This window comes from Gadus macrocephalus, chromosome 6 (assembly GCF_031168955.1).
Source record: "Gadus macrocephalus chromosome 6, ASM3116895v1".
In the NCBI taxonomy this organism is placed as follows: domain Eukaryota; kingdom Metazoa; phylum Chordata; class Actinopteri; order Gadiformes; family Gadidae; genus Gadus; species Gadus macrocephalus.
In genome coordinates this window covers 6,660,704-6,686,281 of record NC_082387.1, presented here as the reverse complement: position 1 = coordinate 6,686,281, position 25,578 = coordinate 6,660,704, and the positions used below count along the sequence as shown (strand labels likewise).

At 44.3% G+C, this 25,578-nt stretch overlaps 2 protein-coding genes across 2 annotated transcripts; both read left to right on the top strand.

Annotated features, from left to right (window-relative positions):
- Positions 1–4,133: 4,133 nt before the first annotated feature.
- On the top strand, positions 4,134–6,670 carry efna1b (ephrin-A1b). The gene is made up of 3 exons (XM_060053716.1): positions 4,134–4,989; positions 5,102–5,290; positions 5,463–6,670. The coding sequence occupies exons 1-3, from the start codon at positions 4,812–4,814 to the stop codon at positions 5,582–5,584; spliced, it is 489 nt and encodes a 162-aa protein (XP_059909699.1). The 5' UTR covers positions 4,134–4,811; the 3' UTR covers positions 5,585–6,670.
- A 1,427-nt stretch (positions 6,671–8,097) lies between these two features.
- Positions 8,098–18,981, top strand: slc50a1 (solute carrier family 50 member 1). Its single transcript, XM_060053714.1, has 6 exons — positions 8,098–8,327; positions 8,588–8,665; positions 13,970–14,093; positions 14,542–14,703; positions 17,150–17,269; positions 17,480–18,981. The coding sequence occupies exons 1-6, from the start codon at positions 8,260–8,262 to the stop codon at positions 17,585–17,587; spliced, it is 660 nt and encodes a 219-aa protein (XP_059909697.1). The 5' UTR covers positions 8,098–8,259; the 3' UTR covers positions 17,588–18,981.
- Positions 18,982–25,578: the final 6,597 nt, after the last annotated feature.

The window sequence follows — 25,578 nt, the reverse complement described above, 5'->3', positions numbered from 1 at the left end:
ACAAAGCCAGCAATAAGCTTACTCGACTCAACTAGAATACAGAACGAATATAATATATACTATTTAGTACATTTAGAATGAAGGTGGACTGTATTTGATCAAATATCATTGATAGTCAAACGTGTTCAAACCAGTTTTTCACACACAGATATTAACTCTCTCTGAACCCCCGGTAAGATAGCTATTAAACCGGCCGTTTGGCCCTTCCTCCTTTCATTGTGAATATAAAAGGCGCCAGCAAACAAAAAGGAAAGGGATGGCATGAAAATATGGGGCTCTTGGGGGGGGGGGGGGGGGGGGGGGGGACCAGAGAGAAAGAGCTATTTGTGTTGAGAAATTAGTCGGCCTGAAAAGATCTGGTATATTATGTCAGCTTTCAGGAATGAGGGACATAATGGAGGCAGGGCAGGATTGGGGGCAGTGGTAGTGGGGGGGTTAATATAGAAAGGATAAAGAGGGGACAGACGGAGGGTGGAGGGAGGGGGACAGTGATGGATGATGGTGGGTAGGGGGGGTTGGGGGGGGGGGGGGGGGGGAGTTGGAACTGAATGAGTGAGAAACTGCTCGGGTCCAAGTGATGCCCCGAACGGTTGAACAAACCACAGTACACACTCTCTGAGAACGCCTGACTTCTGGGATGTCACCATCAGCAGGAACAGCTCCTAGCATTGTTCCCCAGCGGCGGAGGCATGGAGGCAGAAAGAGGAGGCCCCTCATCCGATTATTACCAGCCAATGAACCGGAGACGCGATGCAGCTCCAGATTAGCATCGAGGCTAATGTAGATGGACTTCTTAGCATATATTACATAGGCTCTAATAGAGCGACGCGCTGCTAAGCAGCTTAGATCATTATGAACACCTCGTCAGCGCGAGCGAACAGAGGTGTGAATCGGGCCCTCCACAGCACATTATGAGAGTGTGGCTCCTCAATGAGGAGCGCACACTGGAAACCCGATGAGTGCACGATGTGAAAGCAGTGTCTGAAACCCCTTCCTCACACACACGCACACACAGACAGACACACACACAGACACACACACAAACACAAACACACACACACACACACACACACACACACACACACGCACAGACACACACACACACAATGTGACATTTCAGTGCCTGCACACACTGGTTACCTGCAGAGCATATGGCGGGAAATGCATCTGTTTAGTGTTTCAGACGGTGCTGCTTACTTGTCTCTGTGTGTTTACGAGTAATACGACTCTGCCGTCGTTGCTGAGTCAGTGGTGGTGTTTGCGACCCTGAGCCATAGCCCTCTGACCCTGACGGACAGTGAGAAACATTCCCTGGAGAAAGCCAGCTCTGTCTGACTGTAGCATCAGCGCGGGTGCTGACCCAGGGGACAAACGCAGTAAGAGGAGGAGGCGGAGGGGGGACGCTGCACAACACAAAGGTGTGTGTGTGTGTGTGTGGGGGGGGGGGGGGGGGGGGGGGGGGGCATAGGGGAGAGGTGACAGAGTGGTAAAATGGCCGGACATAAAAGCAGGGGCCGAGAGAATGAAGTGTTGTAACAACTAGCCTGCTGCTGCACCCCCGCTTAGTGCTCTGGGACGCCTTACACCCTGACGTCACACACACACACACCTACACACGTACATACGTACACACATACATACATATACATACATACATACAGACATACATACTTGCAAACATACATACTACTTACACACACATACACAAACACTTACACACAGACATAAAACACACACACACACAGTCATACACACCTGCATACATTTAACTGACACACACTATCTACACATACAAAGACACACATATGTCTGGAATTCGTCCGCTGACGCTGTTTGTGCGCTAGCTCCCTGGTGTGAGATGAACTCTCTAGGAGAGGGGATCAGACAGGATGTAGGCACCCTCCGCAACCCTCTCTCTCTCACACACACACACACACACACACACACACACACACACACACACACACACACACACACACCCCACCACCACCATCATTATCAACAATAATTTATTCCACAAGCACATAAACAAACTGCATTCAGTCATATCAAAGAAGACATTTGGCAGCTGACTTATTGTTTGCACAATGAACACACAAACACACAAAGACTCTCCCACACACACACACAGCCACTCTCTCTCACACACACACACACACACACACACACACACACACACACACACACACACACACACACACACACACACACACACACACACACACACACACACACACACACACACACACACACACACACACACACACACACACACACACACAGTGACTCTCACACACAACAGTGTTGCTATCACATCAATGTGACTTTCACTCTGCCGAGAACTGTCAGTCGGTGGTAGGGGATGGATAGAGCAAGTGAGAAAGATGAGACGCTGTAAAGATATCTTTGAGAAACAGGCCATATGGTTGAGTGAAAGCAAGAGAGAGAGAAAGACAGAGGCAGAGACAGAGAGAGATACAGAGAGGGAGAGAGAGAGCTACTGAAAGGGTGTAAAATCCAGTGGGCCGCTTGCGGATTGGATTGGGTTTCCTCACCTTCACGGAAACTCTTTAACAGTCTATACAGTTAGACGTTTAACATGTAAGCAGCAGTCATAAACACACGCACACTCACCCACACCAACGATCACTACAGTGCGGGCAGTGACCGCTGCATGGGCTGAGGAGGTGGTGGAGGGGGAGGGGTGGAAGGGGGCCTGCAAGCTCCCAGCTTTGTGTCTTTGTTGGAGGGAAGGGGTTTAATGATGCCCTTTTCATTTCCCCTGCCCTGGGTCCCTGCAGAACACATTTACCCCAGACCCCTAGCAGCTTTTAATTAGTCAGATGGGTGGGAGGGTGGTATTATGGGGTGAGAAGGGGTGATGGGTGAGGGAGAGGGAGCAGGGAGCTTCTAAAAGCATGACATTGAGCTGTGAATGAGATTAGCAACAGAAACTATTTTGCAGACTTTTGAGAAGAACAAGAAATCCAATGGTGTGTTTTTCCCAGGGAGGTACAACTGGCACACTAACAAGCAGAAGAGACAAGGTAGATCTCACACTCCATTTACCAGCCTCGACTTCAGCAGGGGATTCCTGCTGAGGTCCACATGGAGTCTTGTTTCGGTCGGACCCTGTTATTACTTCTCGGGAGTCAACAAAGAGAGCGAGAGAGCAACAAGACTGGCGAGCGAGAGAGAGGTTGTTTGGCCAATTAGGGCATCTACAGATGAAAGCGTCTGTTTGTGATTCTCCTGGAAAACTGTCTCCTGTGGTGTGCTGCTGCTTGTCCACCGCGCTCCCTTTCACTTACTAACTCAATCCCTCTCTGTCTCGTTATACACACACACACGCCTCTGACTTTGTAGCCAGGGGTAATTGGGGGGATATTCCAGGTATGCTTGATTCGCCATCGCTGACAGAGAGACCTCTGATTTATCAGTTAGCTGTTGCTCCCAAGCATAGGCCCATGCTTCACTAACAATGCATGTTTTGACAAGCCGGTTACGAGCTAAGCGGTGCAGAAGCAGACAAACAGAGGGGGAGGGGGTCAGGGGCCCTCGCTTGGAGCCAGTGAGTCTGTCACCTAACAAGGGGTCCAGACAGGAGCCACAGCAACATGAAACATGAGGGGGGGGGTTGGTGGTAGTTAGCTTTGAAGCAGGAGCCATGATCATACATCCAACATAAACAAACACATTTAACACACAACAAGGGATGTGACAAACACACACACACACACACACACTTATACCTAAATATTATCTCATACACTGCAATCGTAGTAATGTGCAAATGATAGCTTGCCATAGCCTTGTGCTAAATGTGTACACTGATCAAAAGTGGCACTGGGACAGCTTGTCACACCCGTATACTGCTTGGCCTGCACTGGACAGCCCTCGTCTCTCAATTATTACTTCTCTTTTCCAAAAAAACAACCTTACGCTAAAGAGGCAGGCACTTTTCATGTGTACATGGGGTAGGTGGGAAAATACATGGGTAGGGTGCAGGGCAGAGAGGAGACAGGGAAGAGCCATAAAACTAGGTTGAAGATAAAAGATAAAAGGGGAGAGAGCGACAGTCTGACTGTCTCCCCCCCCCCCCCGCCCTACTGATTGATGGAGTCGGAGCCGAACCAGAGACAGACTGTTGGGAGACAGAAGCTCAGGGCCAACAGCCCTCATTTTCAGAACACTGGCAGTACTCACCAACGGATAAACTAAACAAAGTTCAGAGACGCAGCAAAACAGAAGTCAGTTCAATCATGTTGGATCGTGTAGGAGAGCCCTTGGTGAACTCCAACTAACCCAGAGTCAAGGGAGACGGAGAGGAAGATTAATGGCGTGCCTAGGTTATGGTGTGTGCTTTCCAACATCGGGTCTGACCTGATAGGCTTCTTTCTAAATCTGTCAGCGTGACAGGTCTGCACACGTCCCACTGAGAAAAATAAAGGCCTTGTTGTCGACACGGTGCTGGGCGGACTCGTGTTACCTGTTCATAACTACATGTGCTGGCTTCAGATCCGTGCTGGTTTTCTCGCTGTGCCGTGCGTGTTTCACTAACCCTCCCAGCCCAATGGATCCATAGCACACCCATACTCTGACGCCAAGCTGCCAATGGGTGTCAATGTGTGTGCAAACTCCAGTACTTCAGTGGTTGACCTTTTTCCGTTCCCATCTCTCTCCCTCTCCATAGCTTCCTGTGGGACGAGTATGCGGTGGAGGTGCGGATCAACGACTACCTGGACATCATCTGCCCGCACTACGCCCGCGGCGAGGTGCCTTCCCAGGAGGCCGAGCGCTACGTGCTCTACATGGTGGAGAAGGAGGACTACGAGGTGTGCAAGCCGCACTCCTTCGACCAGCTGCGCTGGGAGTGCTCGCGGCCGTTCGCACAGCACGCGCCTGAGAGGTTCTCAGAGAAGTTCCAGCGCTTCACTCCTTTCACCCTGGGCAAGGAGTTCCGCCAGGGAGAGAGCTACTACTATATCTGTGAGTATGACACACAGCTAGTCATGTAGCATAGTCAACAACAGGGAGCTCTGTTGGTGTCAACACCAGTATTACTGTTGTGCTAAAGAGTCCTCCTCCCTTCTCTCCGCAGCCAAACCCCTGCACCACCACGGTGAGGAGTGCCTCCGACTTAAGGTGGAAGTCACAGGGCCCAAAGGCCCAGCAAAGGCCAAGGCAGACAAGGCCAAGGCGGAGGAGGTGGAGAAAGCCGGCTTCGTCGGAGGAAAAGTCAAGTTCTCCGAGGCCGGAGGAGTGCACAACCCTAACAATCTCCCAGCAGGTGAGGATTGTTCCAGAACATTATATTAGAAAAACAGCTACAACACCTATAGCAAGGCTATGGCCTCTATTAAAAGAGTAGTAGTCGTAGCTCCACCGGCTGCCTTTACCACGGGGGAGTGGGGCAATAAATACATTTACTGACACCTCTCTCTCTCTCTCTGTTTCCTCAGACGACCCGGCTGCCATGGAGCCAAATGTCCAGAGGAGCGTTGGCAGTGCTGGTGTACAGCATGGCTCCTACTCCCTTGTCTTCACAATCGTCCCCGTTTTATTAGCGCTGGTGCTCCACTGAGGCGGCCTAGGTGCAGCTGGAACAGAGACAATGCTCACCTCGTCAATGCTGGTCATTGACACAACAGACATTCAACAGAGTTTTTTACAGAGATTTTTTTATACAAGCACAAACAAAGCTGCAGGTGTCTGGTTGTGTGTGTTGGCGTTATGAGTGTGTCTGCGTGATTATGTGGTTGTGTGTGAATGCAGAATACCCCGGGGATGTTGACCATCCCAGGAAGAGGACCTTGAAGATGTATTTTTGGTGCTTTTTTTATGCCAATGGTTTTGTTCTTCTTTTTCGTCATGTAAATCTGTCTAGTATTTGATTCTGTATTCATCAACAAAGGGTTCAAACGTGTGTAAGGAAAATGATGAATAGAAGTTTGAACTTTGTGTCTCATTACAAAAATACAGTACACGTGTTATATTCTAGTCATTATGCTTCCGACAATTACATATACTGGAAATAGCATGTATCAGTGGTATACTTTGTTTAAAGATGTTGTCATGTTGTTCGGTGACTTAAAGCTTTTAATGTGACTCCAGTAAATACAACATATTGTCATACAAATTCAATGAGGAACATCTTCACATTTAATCCAAAATCTCCATCCACTGTTTTATTAATGGCCGTAGGTGGAACATATATCCAATGAGCACTTTGTGATTGGCGTTATGACAGTAATTTTCTGGGTATGAAACTCATGTGTAGAGTTTTCTCAGAGCTCTAAAGTGGCTTTCATCAAACAAAACAACAGCAGGCATCTTTCTTCACATCAACTTCTCTGTCTGGTAGCCTGTTGTTGTTTTATTTCCGTTCCTATCGCCATTCAGTCATTATCTGATTGTTGGCAACAGCCTGGTACTCGGTGTCCAAAAGATGTGCCATGTGTCATTGTCATGACACATACTTAAAATGAAGATAATTTAATCACATAAATTAGGTTATTCAGATGATTTGATGAGAGTCAAAGAAACACTTTTTTTTTTTCCTGTTAAAAACACTGATGTTGTTTTGTAAATGTTTGTATATTTGAACATAGAGTAAATTATATGAAAAGTTTGAAATGTGAAAAAAATTAAAAGAATGTTATAAAATTAATTGGCCTGTTTTCAACCAATTATTGTGTAGTTGCTGATATTCTGGTGTGCTATTCTAACAAAACGTGAAGAATATGCCCTTTGCTTGACACATTGTACACACATAGTCCTGTTCAAACGCAGCTAATATTTCCAAAGCCATCTTCACTCTCACGCAATATCTTTGCTCTTCACATGGTCCAGAAGACCACAACCTCCCATTATCTCTCACTCCCCTGACATGGTTTACCCTGGCCAGGACTTCACAGTCTCCAGAGCCAACACCACCGTGGAGTGCGGGGGATGAGCTTGAGGGGGGGGGGGGGGGGGATGAAGGAGGGGGGCAGCAGTGAAGCGGCCGGAGAGTAACCCATTATGCAAACTGTCAACAGGGTGTAAAAGTGTTTCTTTCTCTATCCTCTCAGACCCCTTTACCCTTCACTTTTGCGTCAATACATGTACCTTCTTTCCCCCATCGTTTTAGCACAGCTGCCTGTCAATCCACACGGCTGTTGGAATGAAAAGGTGCTGGTTGCTTGCAAACTTTCCTACTCGACCCCCGCCAGGACCGACTCGGGAGATGAATTGCTACTGCCAAATGTCACTCTCTGCTGTAAAAACAGTCAAACACATGCACAGCGAACATCACAGGGACATTCATATGATCCTATGTGCCGGATAGTATATCAAATAGGGTGTTCGACTCCCAGCCGGAATGTTCTGGGTTCCATGTCCATATCCGAGGCTACCTTGGCATCCCTTAACTCCTATAAGATGCTATCGTTGGTTAGTTGGATTTGTTTGCGTGTAAAGAGAAGGTGATGGTGGATCTCCCACTGTGTTGGATGAGGTCATGCAATAAAAAGCAATCTCATCTTAATGAATGTATGTTATTCATTAAGTCTTTCATTTATTCATTCTTTTCACTTTTTTCATTTCTCATCAAAGTTCCTTCCGTGAGGTTTGTTACAATTTCAGATAATTTAAAAAGCGGAAAGATCAATTGTAATTGCGGATAAGATCTGAGTACAGGTGTCCTGATTGCATTTTTTTGTAAGTAAACATGCTAGGCTATAATTAGTATTACAGGACCACGGCTATATTTAACAAAAGAAAACGAGAAAAATCGAATTGCCACTTTGTTTTGCTCAAATCCTCATAGGCCAATTAATTATTTACACTACACTACATTCAATGTTACAATATCAACTATGCAGCAGATTCCAACAAATGACCCTAGATTAAGCCACAACTCACTATTTTGCTAAGCCCACTTCCATTATATTCACCATCCATGTGTGGCCCTGAGTCAGTTACATTTGATACCTCTGCAGAAGAGAGCCACCGTGTGTTAACCTTTTACAGTATGTTGCGCACATTTTGGCAGCCAATTGGAGCAGAGTAGCCGCGCCCCCTTTCCTGTGTACCGAATCAGAGAACAGCATCCGTTGAAACTGGTTACATATACGGAAGTACAGTTGCCGTCATAGCGTAGATCGGGTGTTTGTTTCATTCAGTTTACCTTTTGTGATCATAAGTATTAAACATCGAAGCATTTTACTAATATAAATTAGTAGGTAGACCACCAACTAGCTTTTCCAGTCAAGTTATATGGATTTTCTGGTACTTCTGTCATGGGCGTGCATCGTTTTCACAGTCGGGATGTTCTCCACAGGACTGTGAGTTAAGTTGTACAATACCATTTGGATGGCATTAAACTTTAAAATGTAATTTTATCAGCAAAACTCTGTTTTTTACGTTTGTTGCATGTTGTCTGTGTTTGTCCACCCCTGTGTGCGCCTGCACGCGCGCAGGCGCGTGTGTGTGCGCGCGCAGGCGCGCGCGTGTGTGTGTGTGTGTGTGTGTGTGTGTGTGTGCGTTGTTGTTGTTGCTGTTGTTGTTGTAAACAAAACCTTGTTTTTGGTTTTGTTTACACCAGAACGGACCTAAAGAAGATGATGTCCACCAAAAGTTCGGACAACATACAATTCCTCCCATTCCTCATGACCTGCCTCAAGTGAGTACGATCTGACTCCTCTTGTTTCTGCTCAACATAATTAGGTGAGTGCTGCATGCAGCGCTCAACTATTGTTCTTCATAAGTTTTATTAGTGTGAATGCTGTAGCATTCACACTCTAGATATTGAAATCTTTATTATTAGTGTGAATGCTGTAGCATTCACACTCTAGATATTGATATCTTTATTGGTGTGAATGCTGCTTTCAAGAATCACAGTTTTAGTTTCAAACCGCCATAGTTTTCAGTTGCTCTCACTAGCTGCGTTTCCATCTAAAAGGCGATGCGAATCTTTAGAAAGTTCGCTAAAAAGTAATTTGAATTAGGTGCGTTTCCATCAAGTGGTTGGAGCGGGTAACTTCCCTAGTTCTGCCTGGAGGTGGCGCTTTAGGCAAAAAATGTATGCCGATACGTGGCTGTAATAAATGGTATAAGTAGAAAAGCCGTAACAAATGTAACAAAAAGCGGTTAGTCCGCCAATAGAGAAGACTTACCCTGCGTTCACACCAAAAGATACAAAAAGTTGCCGCGCAGCAAGATCCCATTCAAAGTGAATGACGCGTTGCAGGTTTGCTGCCGGAGCACTTGCTGCCGAGAAAACCGGCAGCAAAATTTGATTTGCGGCGCGGCAAAATTTGATTTGCAGCGCAGCACGGGCGGCGGGCGCGTTCACGTATTTTGCGGCGCGACAAATGCTGCTCGAGTTGAAATATTTCATCTTTTCGGCAGCAAACGCGTGATGACAGCCAATCAGCGTTCAACAGCGTTGCCACTGAGGCGTTGCCACTGAGTGACATGCCGTCACAGCCAATCAGTGTTACTCCCTTGGAGTGACCTAGAGTTCACAACCGTACATTTATTTAGTAACTCGAAAATACCCACAAATCAGCATTCTGTAGTGTAGTTCTGTTTACAGTTAAACTAAACTATGAGTATGCTAAAGGGCTAGAATAACAACCCCAAACAAAACCCAGTTGGGTGCCAGGCAGCACCAGCCTTCCAGGCTCCGAATGGTCTCATGAACCCATAAACGACGGGCATTCCGACGTCTCTCCCTCTTCCACAACAGGTAAAGACATGCAATGCACGTAATGTCGGCAATGGTTGTGAATGAATTCAGAAGCACCGCGGGCAAAACTTGCCGTGCAGCGAAACTTCCCGCGCTGCAAAACTGCGGCGCAGCAAAACTTTTGCTGCGCGTCAAAACCTTTGCTGCGCCGCAAAACTTTTGCGGCGCAGCAAAACTTGATTTGCTGCGCCGCAAAACTTCGGCGACAACGCGTTCGGGCTGCAAATGCATCTTTTGGTGTGAACGCAGGGTAACAACAAACATGGAGAGAGGAATTCAGCAGCAATTGGTTTCCCTTGGGCAAGTCATAACTGTTCTTTCAGTGAAGTTATCATTGGCTATTTGAACTTCCATCCGTAGACGAAGAAATAGAGAAATTACAATGTACACAGCGGTAGCAAGGGAAATACGAGGACGACTTCGAGTGCCTTACGTATGGGAGAGCACAATAGGGTGATGACGTTACACGTTGATGTCGGCAAGACTGTGTGTTCAAAGTTCGCTACGTCACAGCTGTTTCGAAAAGTGTGTTTCCATCTCCCATTTTGCGAATTTACTCTCTTTCGCATTTCTCAAAAACCGGATAGTGAGCGGATAAACTTTTTGCGAATTAGAGAATTTTTATGCGAATTATGGTGTTTCCATCACCGTTTACTGATTCGATTAAATCAGGGGGATGGAAACGCACTTATTGATACATTGATTTGGAACTCTGTTCAAATATCTCACTTGATTAAAGCTATTCAAAATTTCTACTGCCTACTACTCCTACCACTACTACTACCATTACTACTACTACTCCTACCATTACTACTCCTACCAATACTACTACTACCATTACTACTACTCCTACCAATACAACTACTACAATTACTACTACTACTTCAGCTACTACTACTACTTCAGCTACCACCTACTACTTCAGCTACCACCTACTACTTCAGCTACTACTACTTCAGCTACTACTACTACTTCAGCTACCACCTACTACTTCAGCTACCACCTACTACTTCAGCTACTACTACTTCAGCTACTACTTCAGCTACTTCTACTACTTCAACTACTACCTACTACTTCAGCTACTACTACTTCAGCTACTACCTACTATTACTTCAGCTACTACCTACTACTACTCCAGCTACTACTACTACTTCAGCTACTACTACTTCTGGAGCTACTACTACTACTTCAGCTAATGCTACTCCAGCTGCTACTACTACTTCAGCTAATACTGCTACTTCAGCTACTACTACTTATACTTCTTCAGCTACTAACTACTACTTCAGCTACTTCTTCAGCTACTAACTACTACTTCAGCTACTACCTACTACTTCAGCTACTACTACTACTTCAATTACTACTACTACTTCAGCTTCTACTACTTATACTTCAGCTACTACTAGTACTACTTCAGCTACTACTACTACTTCTTCAGCTGCTACTACTAATACTACTTCAGCTACTACTACTTCAGCTACCACTACTACTTAAGCTACTGCTATTACTACTTCAGCTACTACTACTACTACTTCAGTTACTACTACTTATACTTCAGCTACTACTACTACTTCAGCTACTACTACTTCAGCTACTACTACTTCAGCTACTACTACTACTTCAGCTACTTCTTCAGCTACTACTACAACTTCAGCTACTACCTACTACTTCAGCTACTACTACTATTACTTCAGCTACTACTACTATTACTTCAGCTACTACTACTTGTTCAGGTACTACCTACTACTACTAGGGTTGGGCAATCGTCTACAAGCTTCCATCGTCCGATAGCGCCCCCTAGCGATCGCCGATAGTCGATACTATCGGGTTGGGCAACTTTATAATAATTTTATAATAATAATTATTTATAATAATTTATCACTTTGAAAAAAATCGCGGTTTTATTTTTCTATTTTTTTCTTAAAAACGATAACGATGGTCTTCCCCTTGGAGTAGTACTACTACTACTTCAGCTACTACCTGCTACTTCAGCTACTACCACTACTTCAGCTACTACTTACTTTCTTTCTTTCTTTCTTTCTTTCTTTCTTTCTTTCTTTCTTTCTTTCTTTCTTTCTTTCTTTCTTTCTTTCTTTCTTTCTTTCTTTCTTTCTTTCTTTCTTTCTTTCTTTCTTATTCTCTACAAACTACAAAAACATTCAGAATAGCTTGGAATCTTGCGCTTCTTTTCAGATCTTTTAAATTCTTATGCTTTTTAAGATATTCTACTTTTAACATGGGAGTCAATGGGAGGACGGCAGAGCCGTTTACCTTCGTTCAAACCATTTAAAAATCGACACACTTGTATCTTCAATAATATCAGCTGCTTCATCCACAGCAGTTTGGGTTTAGACAGAAATACTCAACTGAAACAGCTAATTGTAATTTGCTTGAAAACATAAAAGCTTCAATGGATAAAGGAAATGTTGTTGGGGCAGTGTTCCTAGACCTAAAAAAGGCCTTTGACACGGTAAACCACAGTACTCTAATAAACAAGTTAAAACAGTTCAAAATGTCATCAGAAGCTCTGCAGTGGTTTACATCTTACCTGGAGGGGAGAGAGCAATGTGTCAGGGTCAATGGGGTCAGGTCCCATCTGCGTGCCAACAGCATGGGAGTACCGCAAGGGTCTGTACTTGGTCCACTGTTGTTTTCTATGTATATCAATGACCTACCAAACTGCTGTCAAATGTATGCTGATGACACTGTTATCCACGTGTCCAGTAAAACACCCAGCTTAGCAGGTGAGCACCTGACACAAGCATTACTCAGCATTTCAAAATGGCTTGAGCTGTCTCAGTTGACCATTAATGTGAAGAAAACTGTCTCTATGTGCTTCTCCATCCGTAATAGGCCTATCAACGATATTTTTGAGGTACGGATCAAAAATGAATGAATTATTAATTAGTAAATGAAGTAAAATATTTGGGAATTATCCTGGATAAGAATTAAAAATTTGTTACGCAGATTAAGTATGTTGCAAAGAAGGTCAAACTAAATCTAAACTGTTTCCGTTTCATGTCAAACGGCCAAATTATTTCTGCACGATTTTTTCTCATTTGTCATACTGTATAACATCATGGTCACAAGCTTCTTCTACCGCATTAAAACCTATCTTTTCAATATACAAACAGACAATAAAAGTCATGGACCGGAAACCCATGAGATGGCATCACTGTGGCATTAAAAAAAAAAAAAAATGTTCACCTTTGATGACGTTATTAATTTTAGTAATCTTAAATTGTTTTTCAAGTGTGTAAATAATCATGTGTCACCACTGTTGTCTGAATTGGCCATCAGACGTCAGAACTCTCGTCGGGTAAATACACGAGCCTCCATCAATGGTGATTGTCTTGTTCCCATGTACAAGACATCTTTCGGTCAGTCTGTTTCCTCTGCAAAGGGGGCAAAACTATGGAACCTCTTGCCCACTAGTTTAAAACTAGAGACTAACAGCAACACTTTTAACAGAGAACTTAAGCAACGGCTCAAATCAAATCAACAGTGCTCACTGCTCACACAAATAATTTACAACTGGTTAATTGTCTGATCATGCTGCCTTTGCTTATGTATATTATAGGGTTAGTATTTCATCTTGTTTCTGTTTTGTTTATTTTATTTTTATTATTATTGTTATTATTATTATTATTTATTTATTTTTAAAAGCATCCTGTGGACAGGTGTTGAAAATGAGCATTTATGCTAATACACTGAAAACAATGCATCTGGTTTCGTCCAATGATATTGTCATGTCCATGTTAAATAAAAAATCTACTACTTTGGGAGGACGTTCAGGCAGTGCTGCCAGATTGGGCTGTTTTTCCCGCTCTCTATTGGGCTACTTTTAATCACACACCGGCTCGCTATTCTCTTAAAGACACGCACACGCACACCCCAGCAGTGCAGGGCAATACATTTGACCTTTTACATTTCTGCATTTTTAGCAATGCTTTGCGCTATTCATTCAGCTGTCACTTTATTTGTTTCCAACCATTTACTTTTTCTTAAATGGTGTGCATGTTTACATTGTATACTCCATTTAGACTTTGAACTTTTGTTCAAATCCCTTCTCTTGATTTAAGCCATTTAACGTTTCTTTATGTCTTAATCTATGTGGCTTTATTAAAAAATATTTTCAACCTCACTTTGTCGTACAGCACTCACCGCATTTTCTGCAGGAAATGCATCTTCTAGTTGAAATTACTCTAATATTCTAGTGTGTTGTTCTTGCGTCCATAGTAATCTGGGATGGTTATATTATGGGATGTTGAAGAAAGACGGGACGGTGATCCTGGTGAACGTCATCGGAGCCTGCCTCCAGGTCCTGTACATCATCTCCTACTGCCACTACACCAAAGAAAAGGTTTGTCTTCACCACAGCTGAACTCACTGCAAATCACAAAACACACATACTCAGCATTACAAACTCACTCATCCCTCATCTTCAACTGCTTATCTGGGTTCGGGTCACAAACATACTAGTATTACAAACGCACTCCTAGTTACACCTTCGTTACTTTATCTATATATACGAAAACACGGCTAGGTATGCCAAACAAGACAGCCTTCCCTAACCGAGAAGGAACAAAAAAGATTTGCTGGCTCAAATAATACCCTGAAGCAGATCTGCAGGTGAGCGTGGAGCAACATGTTCTACCTCCTGTCAACGGTGCTTTGTGTGTGTGTGTGTGTGTGTGTGTGTGTGTGTGTGTGTGTGTGTGTGTGTGTGTGTGTGTGTGTGTGTGTGTGTGTGTGTGTGTGTGTGTGTGTGTGTGTGTGTGTGTGTGTGTGTGTGTGTGTGGTTCTATCAGCGCCACGTGATGGGTAAGAGTTCAGTGGCGGCAGGGGTGCTGGCCGCAGGCTGGCTGTACTTCTGCGTGCTGCTGCCCCCGGGAGAGGACCAGCTGGCCCAGCTCGGCCTCACCTGCAGCGTGGTCACTGTGTGCATGTACGCCTCCCCCCTCATCGACCTGGTAAGGAGCCTGGGAGCCTCCCTACGGCCATAGTGTGGTTTACTATGTCGCTAATCAGTTTCTGAACAGCTACATCGTCAAATATCAAACAAACATGTTTGAGGAAAGTGATCAAATATGATGGAGTACCTGTCGTATTTCAAGTATGTAAATCATAGGTTTATGGTAAAATAGGTCCTGGTATATGATCATTTGATCTCAACAATTTATTGATTGAATTTCCATGCAAATAATTTTATTGTGATATAATGTTATCGTTATATGTCGTGATAGATGATTTGGGCCATCTAGCCCACCCCTACTCCATGAAATATACAGCACTCTATAACCTATGGTAGCTGTAGGATACTGGAGGGGTGGTGTGGAGTTGACTCCTAGTCCCTGCTGAAATGTTGAGGTTCTCTTCCCCCACGTCTGCAGTCTACTTGTAGGGATAGTGTACTGGCTAGTGTGTTCCCAGACCTGAAACATGCTGTGGTTCGATTCCCTCAAGTCCACAACCTACCTGTAGGCAAACTTTAGATTATATTTTCCTGATGACTGACCCTACCTGCTCCTTCATGACTTGTATCTGATTCAGTGTGAGACGCTCTGGATACGATCATCTGATAAGGACTCTGTCATTGGTTGGTAATTGTGAATTAGCAATTGTGTGAATGTGTCCTAAACTCCTATCTTATTGTGTATTTTCAGATGATATCTTTCAAAAGAATGAGAGTTTAGTACAAATTACCTTCCATTTGTCAAATCTTTGGACTCTTTATAACGTTCCAGATGTCTTATGCTTATCGTCCTGATTTACTGTCCGTCGAGCCCGGATGACAAAAGACCCCTCCTAGTGAAGCCCTGGAGGCATGAGGAAGGACAGTATCTCTTCCACATGTTGGGTCTCTTCTCCTGTTCCCAGGGACACTAGACCGGCTGGAAGGGCAGTCAGTCTCTATGATACACTGAACAGATGGTTGCTATCTAGTTCTTTTCAAAATACTTTTATTGAGTTTTTCTTATTTCAACAAACGTTCCCGGGGTTGAGTAGATATATCACATTGATGTGGGTTATACAACAGTAAAGTATTTGGTAATAGAGTAAAAACAAAATGAACAACAGTGGCAGTTCAAATGACAAAAGCAACCCTCTCCTCCCACCCGTCCCTCCCCTCCCACCCGTCCCATCCCCTGATTATTAAAACTAGGCTAGTCTTAGGCACAATATGTATACAATTCATGACATTTTGGGCGTTGCTATTTACATGAAGTTTGAAGTTTTCGTGTCAAGGGTAAAGTTACCCTGTTATGCCACTTGGTTGTTATTAAAGTATTTCAAAAGGGGTCCCCAAATGTTGTAGAATTTCTTCTCAGAGCCTGGAATTGAGGCTCGGTACTAATATGTCTCAGTACTATCTATTTTTCTAAGGTTAGATTTTGAGGTGGATAGGTTCAGGGGACCGGCTCGTGATCCATTTTGGAGTGGGTTCGAGGGATGACTGTGCAATGCTCTCATTACTTCCTGGAAACGTTGGCGAAGAGCTACTGTGATTGTGAAATGTAACATTTCTTAGTGGTGAGTATTGTATGCAGACTCTCAGTGGTCAGAGGTGAACGTTTAGTAAAGCCTTTCTCAAATCTAAAGTGCCAGAGGATCAGAATACAAAGCAGGAAGCGCCTCCCTATGGGGAAGACCTTCAGAGGTACGCGTTGCCCAATCAGTTAATATGAAGCCCAGCATGTTTACTGTAAAACAATAATGATGGCTGCAGGCTGTGGGAGCAACCACCACCTCAGGAGAGTTACAATCATACCCAAACCCATCTGCTGATTGAGTCCTGTTTCTCTTCTTTCCTAGCACCGACACACAGCAGCATTAATGTGTGTCTAGCAAACCCTGTGAACTGCCCAAAGGAGCCCGTCAGCAGTGTAGAAACAAATGGCTACATCCATTCTCTGATTTGTCTCCCTCTGTGTCATCTCGTGGCTCCATCTACCTTCCTGTTTGTCCTCTCCTCGTCCTCCCGCCCTCCATCTGCCTGACTCTGGAATGACACCCCATGTTCATTTCCTCCCTTTCTTTCCCCCATCGGTGTCTTCCTGTTGTTGTCTGTCTTCTGTGTGTGTGTATGTGTGGGTGTGTGCGCGTGTGTATTGTTAGCCAATCCCCGTGGTTATATTTTGTTCATTTTGGGTTCTCACTATAGGGTTCATGTATCTTATGTTGACACTTTGCTTACCCAAAGCATATGGAAGATGTATGGATTCTGTCCGAGAGCACAGATCCTGACAAAACGAAATACCGCCCTTGTAACACATTTATTTACTGTATATGTTGTGTTCAATGTTTGTTTGTTTGTTTATTGACTTCTTGCCTTTTTGTTCTTCCTTTCGGCTCTCTCTGTCTTTCTTTGTTGCCTTCTTCCTTCCTCTACCGTCTCCATCTCCTCCCTGCTGCCAGGTGGGGATAGTGCGCAGACGCAACCTTGAGTGTCTGTCCTTCCCTCTGACCGTGGCCACCTTCTTCACCTCCACCTCCTGGGTGCTGTACGGCCTGCAGCTCCACGACAACTACATCATGGTGGGAGAGAGCACCACCTAATGCATGCACACGGTAAAGACACACTGTGAGATTTTACCTTGCTTTAACGTGTGTGTGTGTGTGTGTGTGTGTGTGTGTGTGTGTGTGTGTGTGTGTGTGTGTGTGTGTGTGTGTGTGTGTGTGTGTGTGTGTGTGTGTGTGTGTGTGTGTGTGTGTGTGTGTGTGTGTGTGTGTGTGTGTGTGTCCTAGGTCCCAAACACACCGGGCATCTTCACCAGCCTCATCCGGCTATTCCTGTTCTGGAGGTTCTCCTCTGTCGCCGAGTCGTCTCCAGGCTACAAGCCCCTCAAACAGTGAAAGGGTGTCTCTCTCATGCTCGATGGAAATGGCCTTAACAAGCGGACCCCCATCATGAGCGACGGGTTATGCTCTGTGAGCACACTGTTGTCCTACGAGACTCATCTTGTGCCACCATTTCTAACCGGCTGATGCCTCTGTGGGTGGATAAGGGTGTAACACAATGTGTTGTGTTGTTAGACCCTCTCTTGTTGGATTGTGTTATTCTACCTCAGCAGAGAGATGCGGTATGCATCCATAAAATGGGGACTCAATTCAATGTATATGGTAATGCATGCGACCCATAACCCTATTTTGAATTGTAAGTCAACATGAGGCATTCATATACAATGAAGGGACATGTGTGCATACACTTGACATACTGAGTTGATCTACAGATGAGAGACCATTGTGTCTCCTTTCTGCAGTGGCCTCCTCAGTGTCTTCTGTTATGTCTTAAGTCGCCAGGGATCGTTGCACATCCTGTTGACTGCTCTGCCATCTGATCTCTGCCAGCCCATATCTCCCCAATGCCTTGTAGTGCCAAAAGACAAAGCTTTCTGTACATCCTCGTATCCTGTGTTTTGACAAGAGCGCTAGATCATGACACTCGCTCAGAGAGGGTAGTGGGGGTGTCTATTCAGACCTGCCATGTATACATTCAGTATGTGTATAAATATGATAAAGATATAAAATATAAAGATGTTACATAAATTACATCAATTTATAAATGGATGTGGCTTTTTCTACATACACACATTGTGGATGTTATTTTTATAATCATCTCTGCTCTGTAAAAATGAGCCATACTTCTTTATTGATTTTGTCTTGTTTGAGGACTGATTTGCTGGTAGCTGGTTGTGTTTTTATAATAAATATAAACAATTCATGTGATTGTTTCAGCTTCAACAGGAACAAAACCGCTAGATTTGGCAATAAAGGAAACAGCTGCAGTTTACTATTTAAATGAGTTATTGGTGGATGGTGGTGTTTTGTTTGTTAGTTTGTTTTGCATGTAGTAATGAGTTGACATGGGAATGTGTGGAAAGAAGAGGGCGAGAGAGGAATCCAGGCTAAAACTACAAGGGCAATATGGGACGAGAGATCTTTTGTGTATGTGTGTGTGTGTGTGTGTGTGTGTGTGTGTGTGTGAGAGAACGAGTACACTGGGGCAGTGGTGGGAAAGTCCATATCAGGGGTTCTCAGTGTGTGTGTACACACAGTGTCCTTCTAATCTCTAAAGTGTTGTGACAGGCAAACCAGTGCTGTGATGAAGTGGTATAAAAAAGGTACATGTGTGTGTGTGTGTGTGTGTGATAGTATTAAAATATGCAGAGGGTATGTTAATGTGTGCATGTTAATTGGTGTATACAGTGTGTGTATTGTTTAAAATAAAGTTACTGTGTGTGTCCTTGCATATGTATGTGTGTGCGTCCATGGGTGTGTGAGTTAAAGGTATTAAGGGAGAGAAAGAGAATGGGGGCGGGGGAGTATACAGGAAGGATGAAAGGAAGGAATAAAATAAAGACTTTAAAAGAATTGGGACAGGATGGCCCCACACACGGCATAATAAAACGTGGGCTGTGGATCTGAGGCGGTGGAGCTGTGGTCCACAGGGATGGTGGGCCACAGGTGTGTCTGAGTTAGTCACCTAATCTCTTCTCTCTTACTACATGTATAGACGACCAGCACAATTAGAGAGAAACTGTTCCAGTGAAAGTCCCGATCCATTCAGTGATGGCGTGCAGACGAGGGAGCGAGGCGGGAACAGGTTGGTCCTGACAGGTAAACAGGAAGAAAGGACAATTATGCTTTTTTAATTCAGTAAATAGAATAATGGAGCCAGGGGAGATGTGAGGGATTAGTAGGCGTTAAAAGACAAGTGTGAGTCTATTTAACCGCTCTGTATGGAGTCAGACACATGGGTGTGTATCCATGCGTGTGGCGTGTGTGCGCCTGTGTGAGTGGAGTTTGTGTGTGTGCATCTGTGAGTGTGTGTGTGTGCATCTGTGAGTGTGTGTGTGTGCGTCTGTGAGTGTGTGTGTGTGCGTGCGTATATGTGTATGTGCGTGCGCATGCGTGTGTGTTAAAGGTCATGTAGAGATGGTGTTGTGAACTGGGTGTGGAATAACAGCAACATCACAATGTGTGTGTGTGTGTGTGTGTGGCGCTGTCTTTGGAAGGAAGCCAACTTTTACGATTTTTTTTTCTTCTGCAAAGGCATTTTGTAAGGAGACATTCATGGCTGGTGTCACGGTGTTGTGGGGGAGAGGGGGGGGTCGGAGGGGGGTACCAGCTGAACAATGGACTGGAGCGCACAAACAGGATCCCTCTGTTTCCCGGACCACGGACTGTCCCCTTACATCACACACACACACACACACACACACACACACACACCAACCTAATGTACACACACAAATTCTTGCTCGGATGGACACACTCACACACATACTCTCTCTCTCAGACTCATACACACAACATTAGTGTACACAGCGCATTTGAAGACACGCAGACACATTCAATGTGTTTGGGGCTTTGTTGTTATAATCCTTCATGATAAGGAATCCTTAAGCATATGCCTTCTCCCAAGATGGCAGCTTGCACATGGGGCCTACTGAGGCCGTCCCTGAAACTGTGGCAACCATGGCCAAATCAAATGATATATGGCCTTTGTTTCCTCGGTGATAACAATAATTTCAAAGTTTTCTCAAATAGCCTGTGTGACGTTAAACAGTGTGCAAACTCAGCATTAACACACACACACACACACACACACACACACACACACACACACACACACACACACACAGACAGACACACACAAACACACACACACAGCACACAGCGAAGGAGTCAGCAGTAAATATGCTTTCTATCGTCAGTAAAAGCACACCTGTCCCAGCTGCTGTTTTGAAGAGACCATTGGGGAGAAAGAATGTGCTTCTCTGTGTTTCTGACAGACCCTCCCCCATGTGACACACACGAGGACTTTACACACACACACACACACACACTTACATGCACACTCAAATGTGAACAACACACACACACACACACATACATGCACACACACACACACACACATGCATACACACACGCACATTTACATGCACACTCACATGTGAACACACACACACACACACTTACATTCACACTCACATGTGAACACATACTACACACACACACACATTTACATGCACACTCACATGTGAACACACACACATGCACTTACATGCACACTCACATGATAACACACACAAACACACACTCTAAGACACATGAACTCATACTTACACACACTCACAAACATACACACATGATGTGTTCCTATTAAGCATAAGATAGACGCTTTGTCTCCCTTGTCCCGTGCCTCTCTAATCCTGTCCTCTGTATTGCACAGGCCTCGCATCTCGCCTCCTGATTAGAAATAATTTATTTGATTTCCCCCCAGGTCCTTTATGTATATGGGAGAACCTTCCCCTATGTGACCACGAATCATTCCAATTGAATGATAGCCGTGCCCAGGACCTCAAAGCTTTCAATGAGATATCTATAAGATATATGTGTGTTTTTCCCAAAGCAACACAGTTTAATTTAGATGCAGAGACAGTAGCAACCCGTGACAAAACACACGTCCAAACCGGTTTCCCTTTTCTAGGAAAAATGTAACATCACGAAGATCCAACCTTTGAAATAGATTCAGATGCTTTGTTTCTTGGGGATATTTGTTCTATACTGTGTGATGGGAACCTTTCCATTAAGCAGTTAAAAGTCATACATGTAAAAATGGAATAGATTAGATTGTATAAAATCTCAAAACCTTATTGTACATTAATAAGGACGGAAAAAATAGTTTTTGATTTCAAACGGGATGACACTAAAATACATAATGGCATCAAGTCACAACAACCATTGAGAAACTAAAAAACACTCTATACTACTGTACTATTTTGGGATGATTCATAAAATGCCAATCAAATATGGTTAAATTTAAATTTAAGTGAACCTAAATTAAACAAACATGGAAGGAAGTTTGATACAGAGAATGCGTCCGATTTTTTGTGGAGGATCCTAAAAGCAGAGGGACTGAAGGTCGGCAGATGTGTCCACACACCAACAGCTCATAAGGAAAGATCATCCGCCACATAATAATAATAATAATAATACATTTTATTTAGAGGCGCCTTTCAAAACACCCAAGGTCACCTTACAGAGCATATAGTCATCATACAATTTTTAAAAAAAAACAAGGCATTGTGGAAAAAGATAAATAAATAAACATAAGCAATAAGAAATAAACAAAACAAAAACAGGACAAAACTAAAAAACAATCAAAACAGTGATCAGTTAGACGTTGTGTGCGAGTTTGAACAGGTGAGTTTTGAGTTGTGACTTGAAGGTTGTAATGGTGTCTGACTGTTTTATGTGTGGGGGGAGGGAGTTCCAGAGCCTGGGTGCTGAACAGCTGAATGACCGGGCACCCATTGAAGTGAGTCGTGATGTGGGGATACATAGTAGTCCAGCAGAGGTTGAGCGGAGGGAGCGGGAGGGAGTGTATTCTTGGAGGAGGTCGCAGAGATAACTGGGGGCTAGGTTGTGGAGAGCTTTGTAGGTGAGGAGTAGGGTTTTGTATTGGATGCGGTAGTGTACTGGGAGCCAGTGAAGTTGAATGAGGACAGGGGTGATGTGGTCAGATGATTTGGTGCGGGTGATGATCCGGGCGGCTGAGTTCTGAATGATCTGCAGTCTGTTGATGAGTTTGGTGGGGAGTCCGGTGAGGAGGGCGTTGCAGTAGTCTATGCGTGATGTGACAAATGAGTGAACTAGGATTTCAGTGCTGGATTGGGTCAGTGATGGGCGGAGTCTGGCAATGTTGCGGAGGTGGAAGAATGCACATCCTCCTCCTCCTCATGGCCTCGTGTGTTTACATGTTTTTCTCAATAGTACAAATGCAGTTAGGGCAAAAGATATTTATGGACAACAATTTGCAAAGAGCAGCCCACAATTGTCGGCCTATTCACAGCGGAACACCAGTTCCTCCACCTCTCCTGGCCCAACCTTACTATGAGCCTTAGGAGGGGCTGGACAGCTCCCTATAAGGGTGCACACAGAGGACCAACCAGGCCTGGTTTTGCCCTACTTCAGCACCCCTACACATGCACACACATATACACACACACACATATACATACACAAAGACACACAAACACATATACAGAGTCATGGCACACATTAAGTAAACACAACCACACAAACGTGCACACACACATTCTCAGAAAACACATGCACACACATAATTATGCGCACACATATACTTCCCCCCCCCTACACACACACACACACACACACACACACACACTCACACAAACATAAACACACACACACGCACAATTTCTCAAATGCAGCACTCAGCCAGTGGTTTAATTTTGAAATAGCTCACAGAGGTTTTTGCTTGACCTATTAATATGCCGCGTGCTGAGCATTAAGCACCAAATATAGACGCAGCAGGCCGGTCCAACAACCTGTGTCCCCTGGAGGGCTTGTATGTACTCATATATCTATCCTGTCTCAGTATAACGCCCTCGCCCTCCTCATCCCTTCCGTCTCCTGCTGCCCTTAATAATGAGCAGCTGGTGGAGTGACAAGTGGAAGAGACAGCCAGTCATTAAGCTGTCAGAGAGCGGAGCCTGCACTCCGAAAACACCTTGCCTGTAAACCACATCTCAGGTGTCTGCTCGCTCCTGTGTTATGACCAGTACAACATATCGCTTAGAAAGGTAAATAATATATTGAAAACCTGGTGAGTCTTAACCTCTGGCCAACCTCTGACGTCGTCTCTGTTCGCAGAGTAGACACGAAAGGAAGGCAGCACAATGTTGTTGTTGGGACTGTCAACTTGTTTTGATATCTGATCTGTTTAAATCAACTCTATTATACGTACATCGCCTGGGGTTTAAGACCCTTAAATAACACTGTGGTGGGAGCCCTGACAGGAATAACAAAAGGTGCAAAGCCACAGGTGGTGCAGGTTTAGAGCAACAGCAAAAGAGTGATGGATCTCTCATGTTTTTCCTGTCTATGGGGACACTCAGGGCCTGGGGGCGGCGGCCATGTTAGGACCTGCCTCCTTTCTTGGGCATCTATCCACAACGTGTGCGTGTGACAGTTACATCAGCTAAGGTGTTTATTGTGTGTTTGCTTGTGGGTGCGTGGGTGTGTGCGTGTGTGTGGGATTTGAATGGCAACCAGAGCAAGTAGATTAGGATAATTTGACTTTGTGACGGCCAATGGGATTGCCTTAAATGCTGTTTGGAATAGAAACTAAAAGGCTTGTCTGCCAGCTGATCTATTGAGTCTGACAGCTAGAAAGAGATGGAGTTTGATAGATTAAGAAGGAAAACATATAAAAAAGTATAAGAGCATTAACTGTTGGAACCTGCAGAGTTGCTCGGCCTCACAAGTTATGAGGGCAGCATGTGTGTGTGTTTGTCTGAGTGTGTATGTGTGCTATTGCATGTGCAACGTGTGTGTGTGTGTATGTGCGTGCATGTATGCCTGTATGTGCATGCTCGCGTTCATTTGTGTGTGCGTGTGTGTGTGTGTGTGTGTGTGTGTGTGTGTGTGTGTGTGTGTGTATGCGTGCGTGCGTGTGTATGTGCGTGTGTGTGTGCGTGCATGCGTGTGTGTGTGTGCGCGTGTGTTTCTGCCATCCGAGTGTGATGAGCACAGGGACTGGAGGGGCGAGGAGACACAGCTGTTGGTGGGACAAGGCGTCTGTGCCTGCATTAGCAAACATTTCCACAGCATGGCCCTGCTCCGTGTGCACATTTCAAAGTTCACCACATCTCATGGGCATGTGTAGGGGTGGAGGAGAGGACTTTTATAATACAAGATCTAATCTACTGCCCTCCAGAAAAATAACTAATGCAGTATAGTTAGTTCAAATTAACATTAAGTATTTAAGTAACTCATCAGACCTCATAAGCTACATGACATGTAGTTTACTTTCATAAGCAAAGTAATATGGAATAAGTTATATGCACAAGTAGTTCAATTGTAAAGAGCTTGAGGAGTTGAGGGCATGTGTTCTTCTGCATAGATCTGCAAGTGTTTAACCTTGTGTTTAACCTTGCTTGTAATGAAACAGAAACGGCTTTTTATTGGCTTAGAAGGTTCCTTCTCCATTCGGTCATCCTCTTTATTCCTCTGGCTCGTCCCAGGGACACTGAATGGATCCCAGCCAGGCCAGCGGGGCCATACACCCACCCAGCATCCCCTCCTCCAACTCCTGCACAACATAGAACACACACAGTCACACATACACACTATATACAGCACATATAGACACGTCGATGTACACATATAAACATATACATTTACACTTGGAGACATAAACATTTTAAACATATAGACATATGCATTTACACTTATAGAGATGTACATTTTCACATATAGACATACATTTACATTTTGAGAAATGTAAATTTTCATATATAGACATATACAGTTACAAATATAGACATAAACATTAACACATATCGACATAAACATTTACACATATAGACATATACATTTACACTTACAGACATCATCACACACAGACACACAATCACTTTGAAACATAAATATATACACGCACGCGTGTGCATACACGCACACACCGATACACACACACACACACAAACACACACACACACACACACACACACACACACACACACACACACACACACACACACACACACACACACACACACACACACACACACACACACAGCAATACAAACAGAAGACACATTGCTATTATAAGGACATATGCACACACCTGGACGTGAACTCTTCATTGAGTTTCAATCTCATGTTTAGTATGGTCAAATTGATCATAGCTTTGTGTCAGAAAAATAGAATCCTGAGCTTCTGAGTGACAGACACAGAGGGAATAGGGGGAGGTGATAGCAAAGAAAGTTGAGCAGAGGTTAGAGGGAAATCTCACTCAAAATGCTTCAAGG

Bases quoted from the DNA above. Each gene is read 5' to 3' on its own strand.
- efna1b (XM_060053716.1), top strand. From the start codon at position 4,812: ATGGTGGAGAAGGAGGACTACGAGGTGTGCAAGCCGCACTCCTTCGAC. The intron at 4,990-5,101 runs GTGAGTATGACA...TTCTCTCCGCAG, and splicing joins AGAGAGCTACTACTATATCT to CCAAACCCCTGCACCACCAC. The intron at 5,291-5,462 runs GTGAGGATTGTT...CTGTTTCCTCAG, and splicing joins CCCTAACAATCTCCCAGCAG to ACGACCCGGCTGCCATGGAG.
- slc50a1 (XM_060053714.1), top strand. From the start codon at position 8,260: ATGGATTTTCTGGTACTTCTGTCATGGGCGTGCATCGTTTTCACAGTC. The intron at 8,328-8,587 runs GTGAGTTAAGTT...TGTTTACACCAG, and splicing joins GGGATGTTCTCCACAGGACT to AACGGACCTAAAGAAGATGA. The intron at 14,094-14,541 runs GTTTGTCTTCAC...TGGTTCTATCAG, and splicing joins GCCACTACACCAAAGAAAAG to CGCCACGTGATGGGTAAGAG.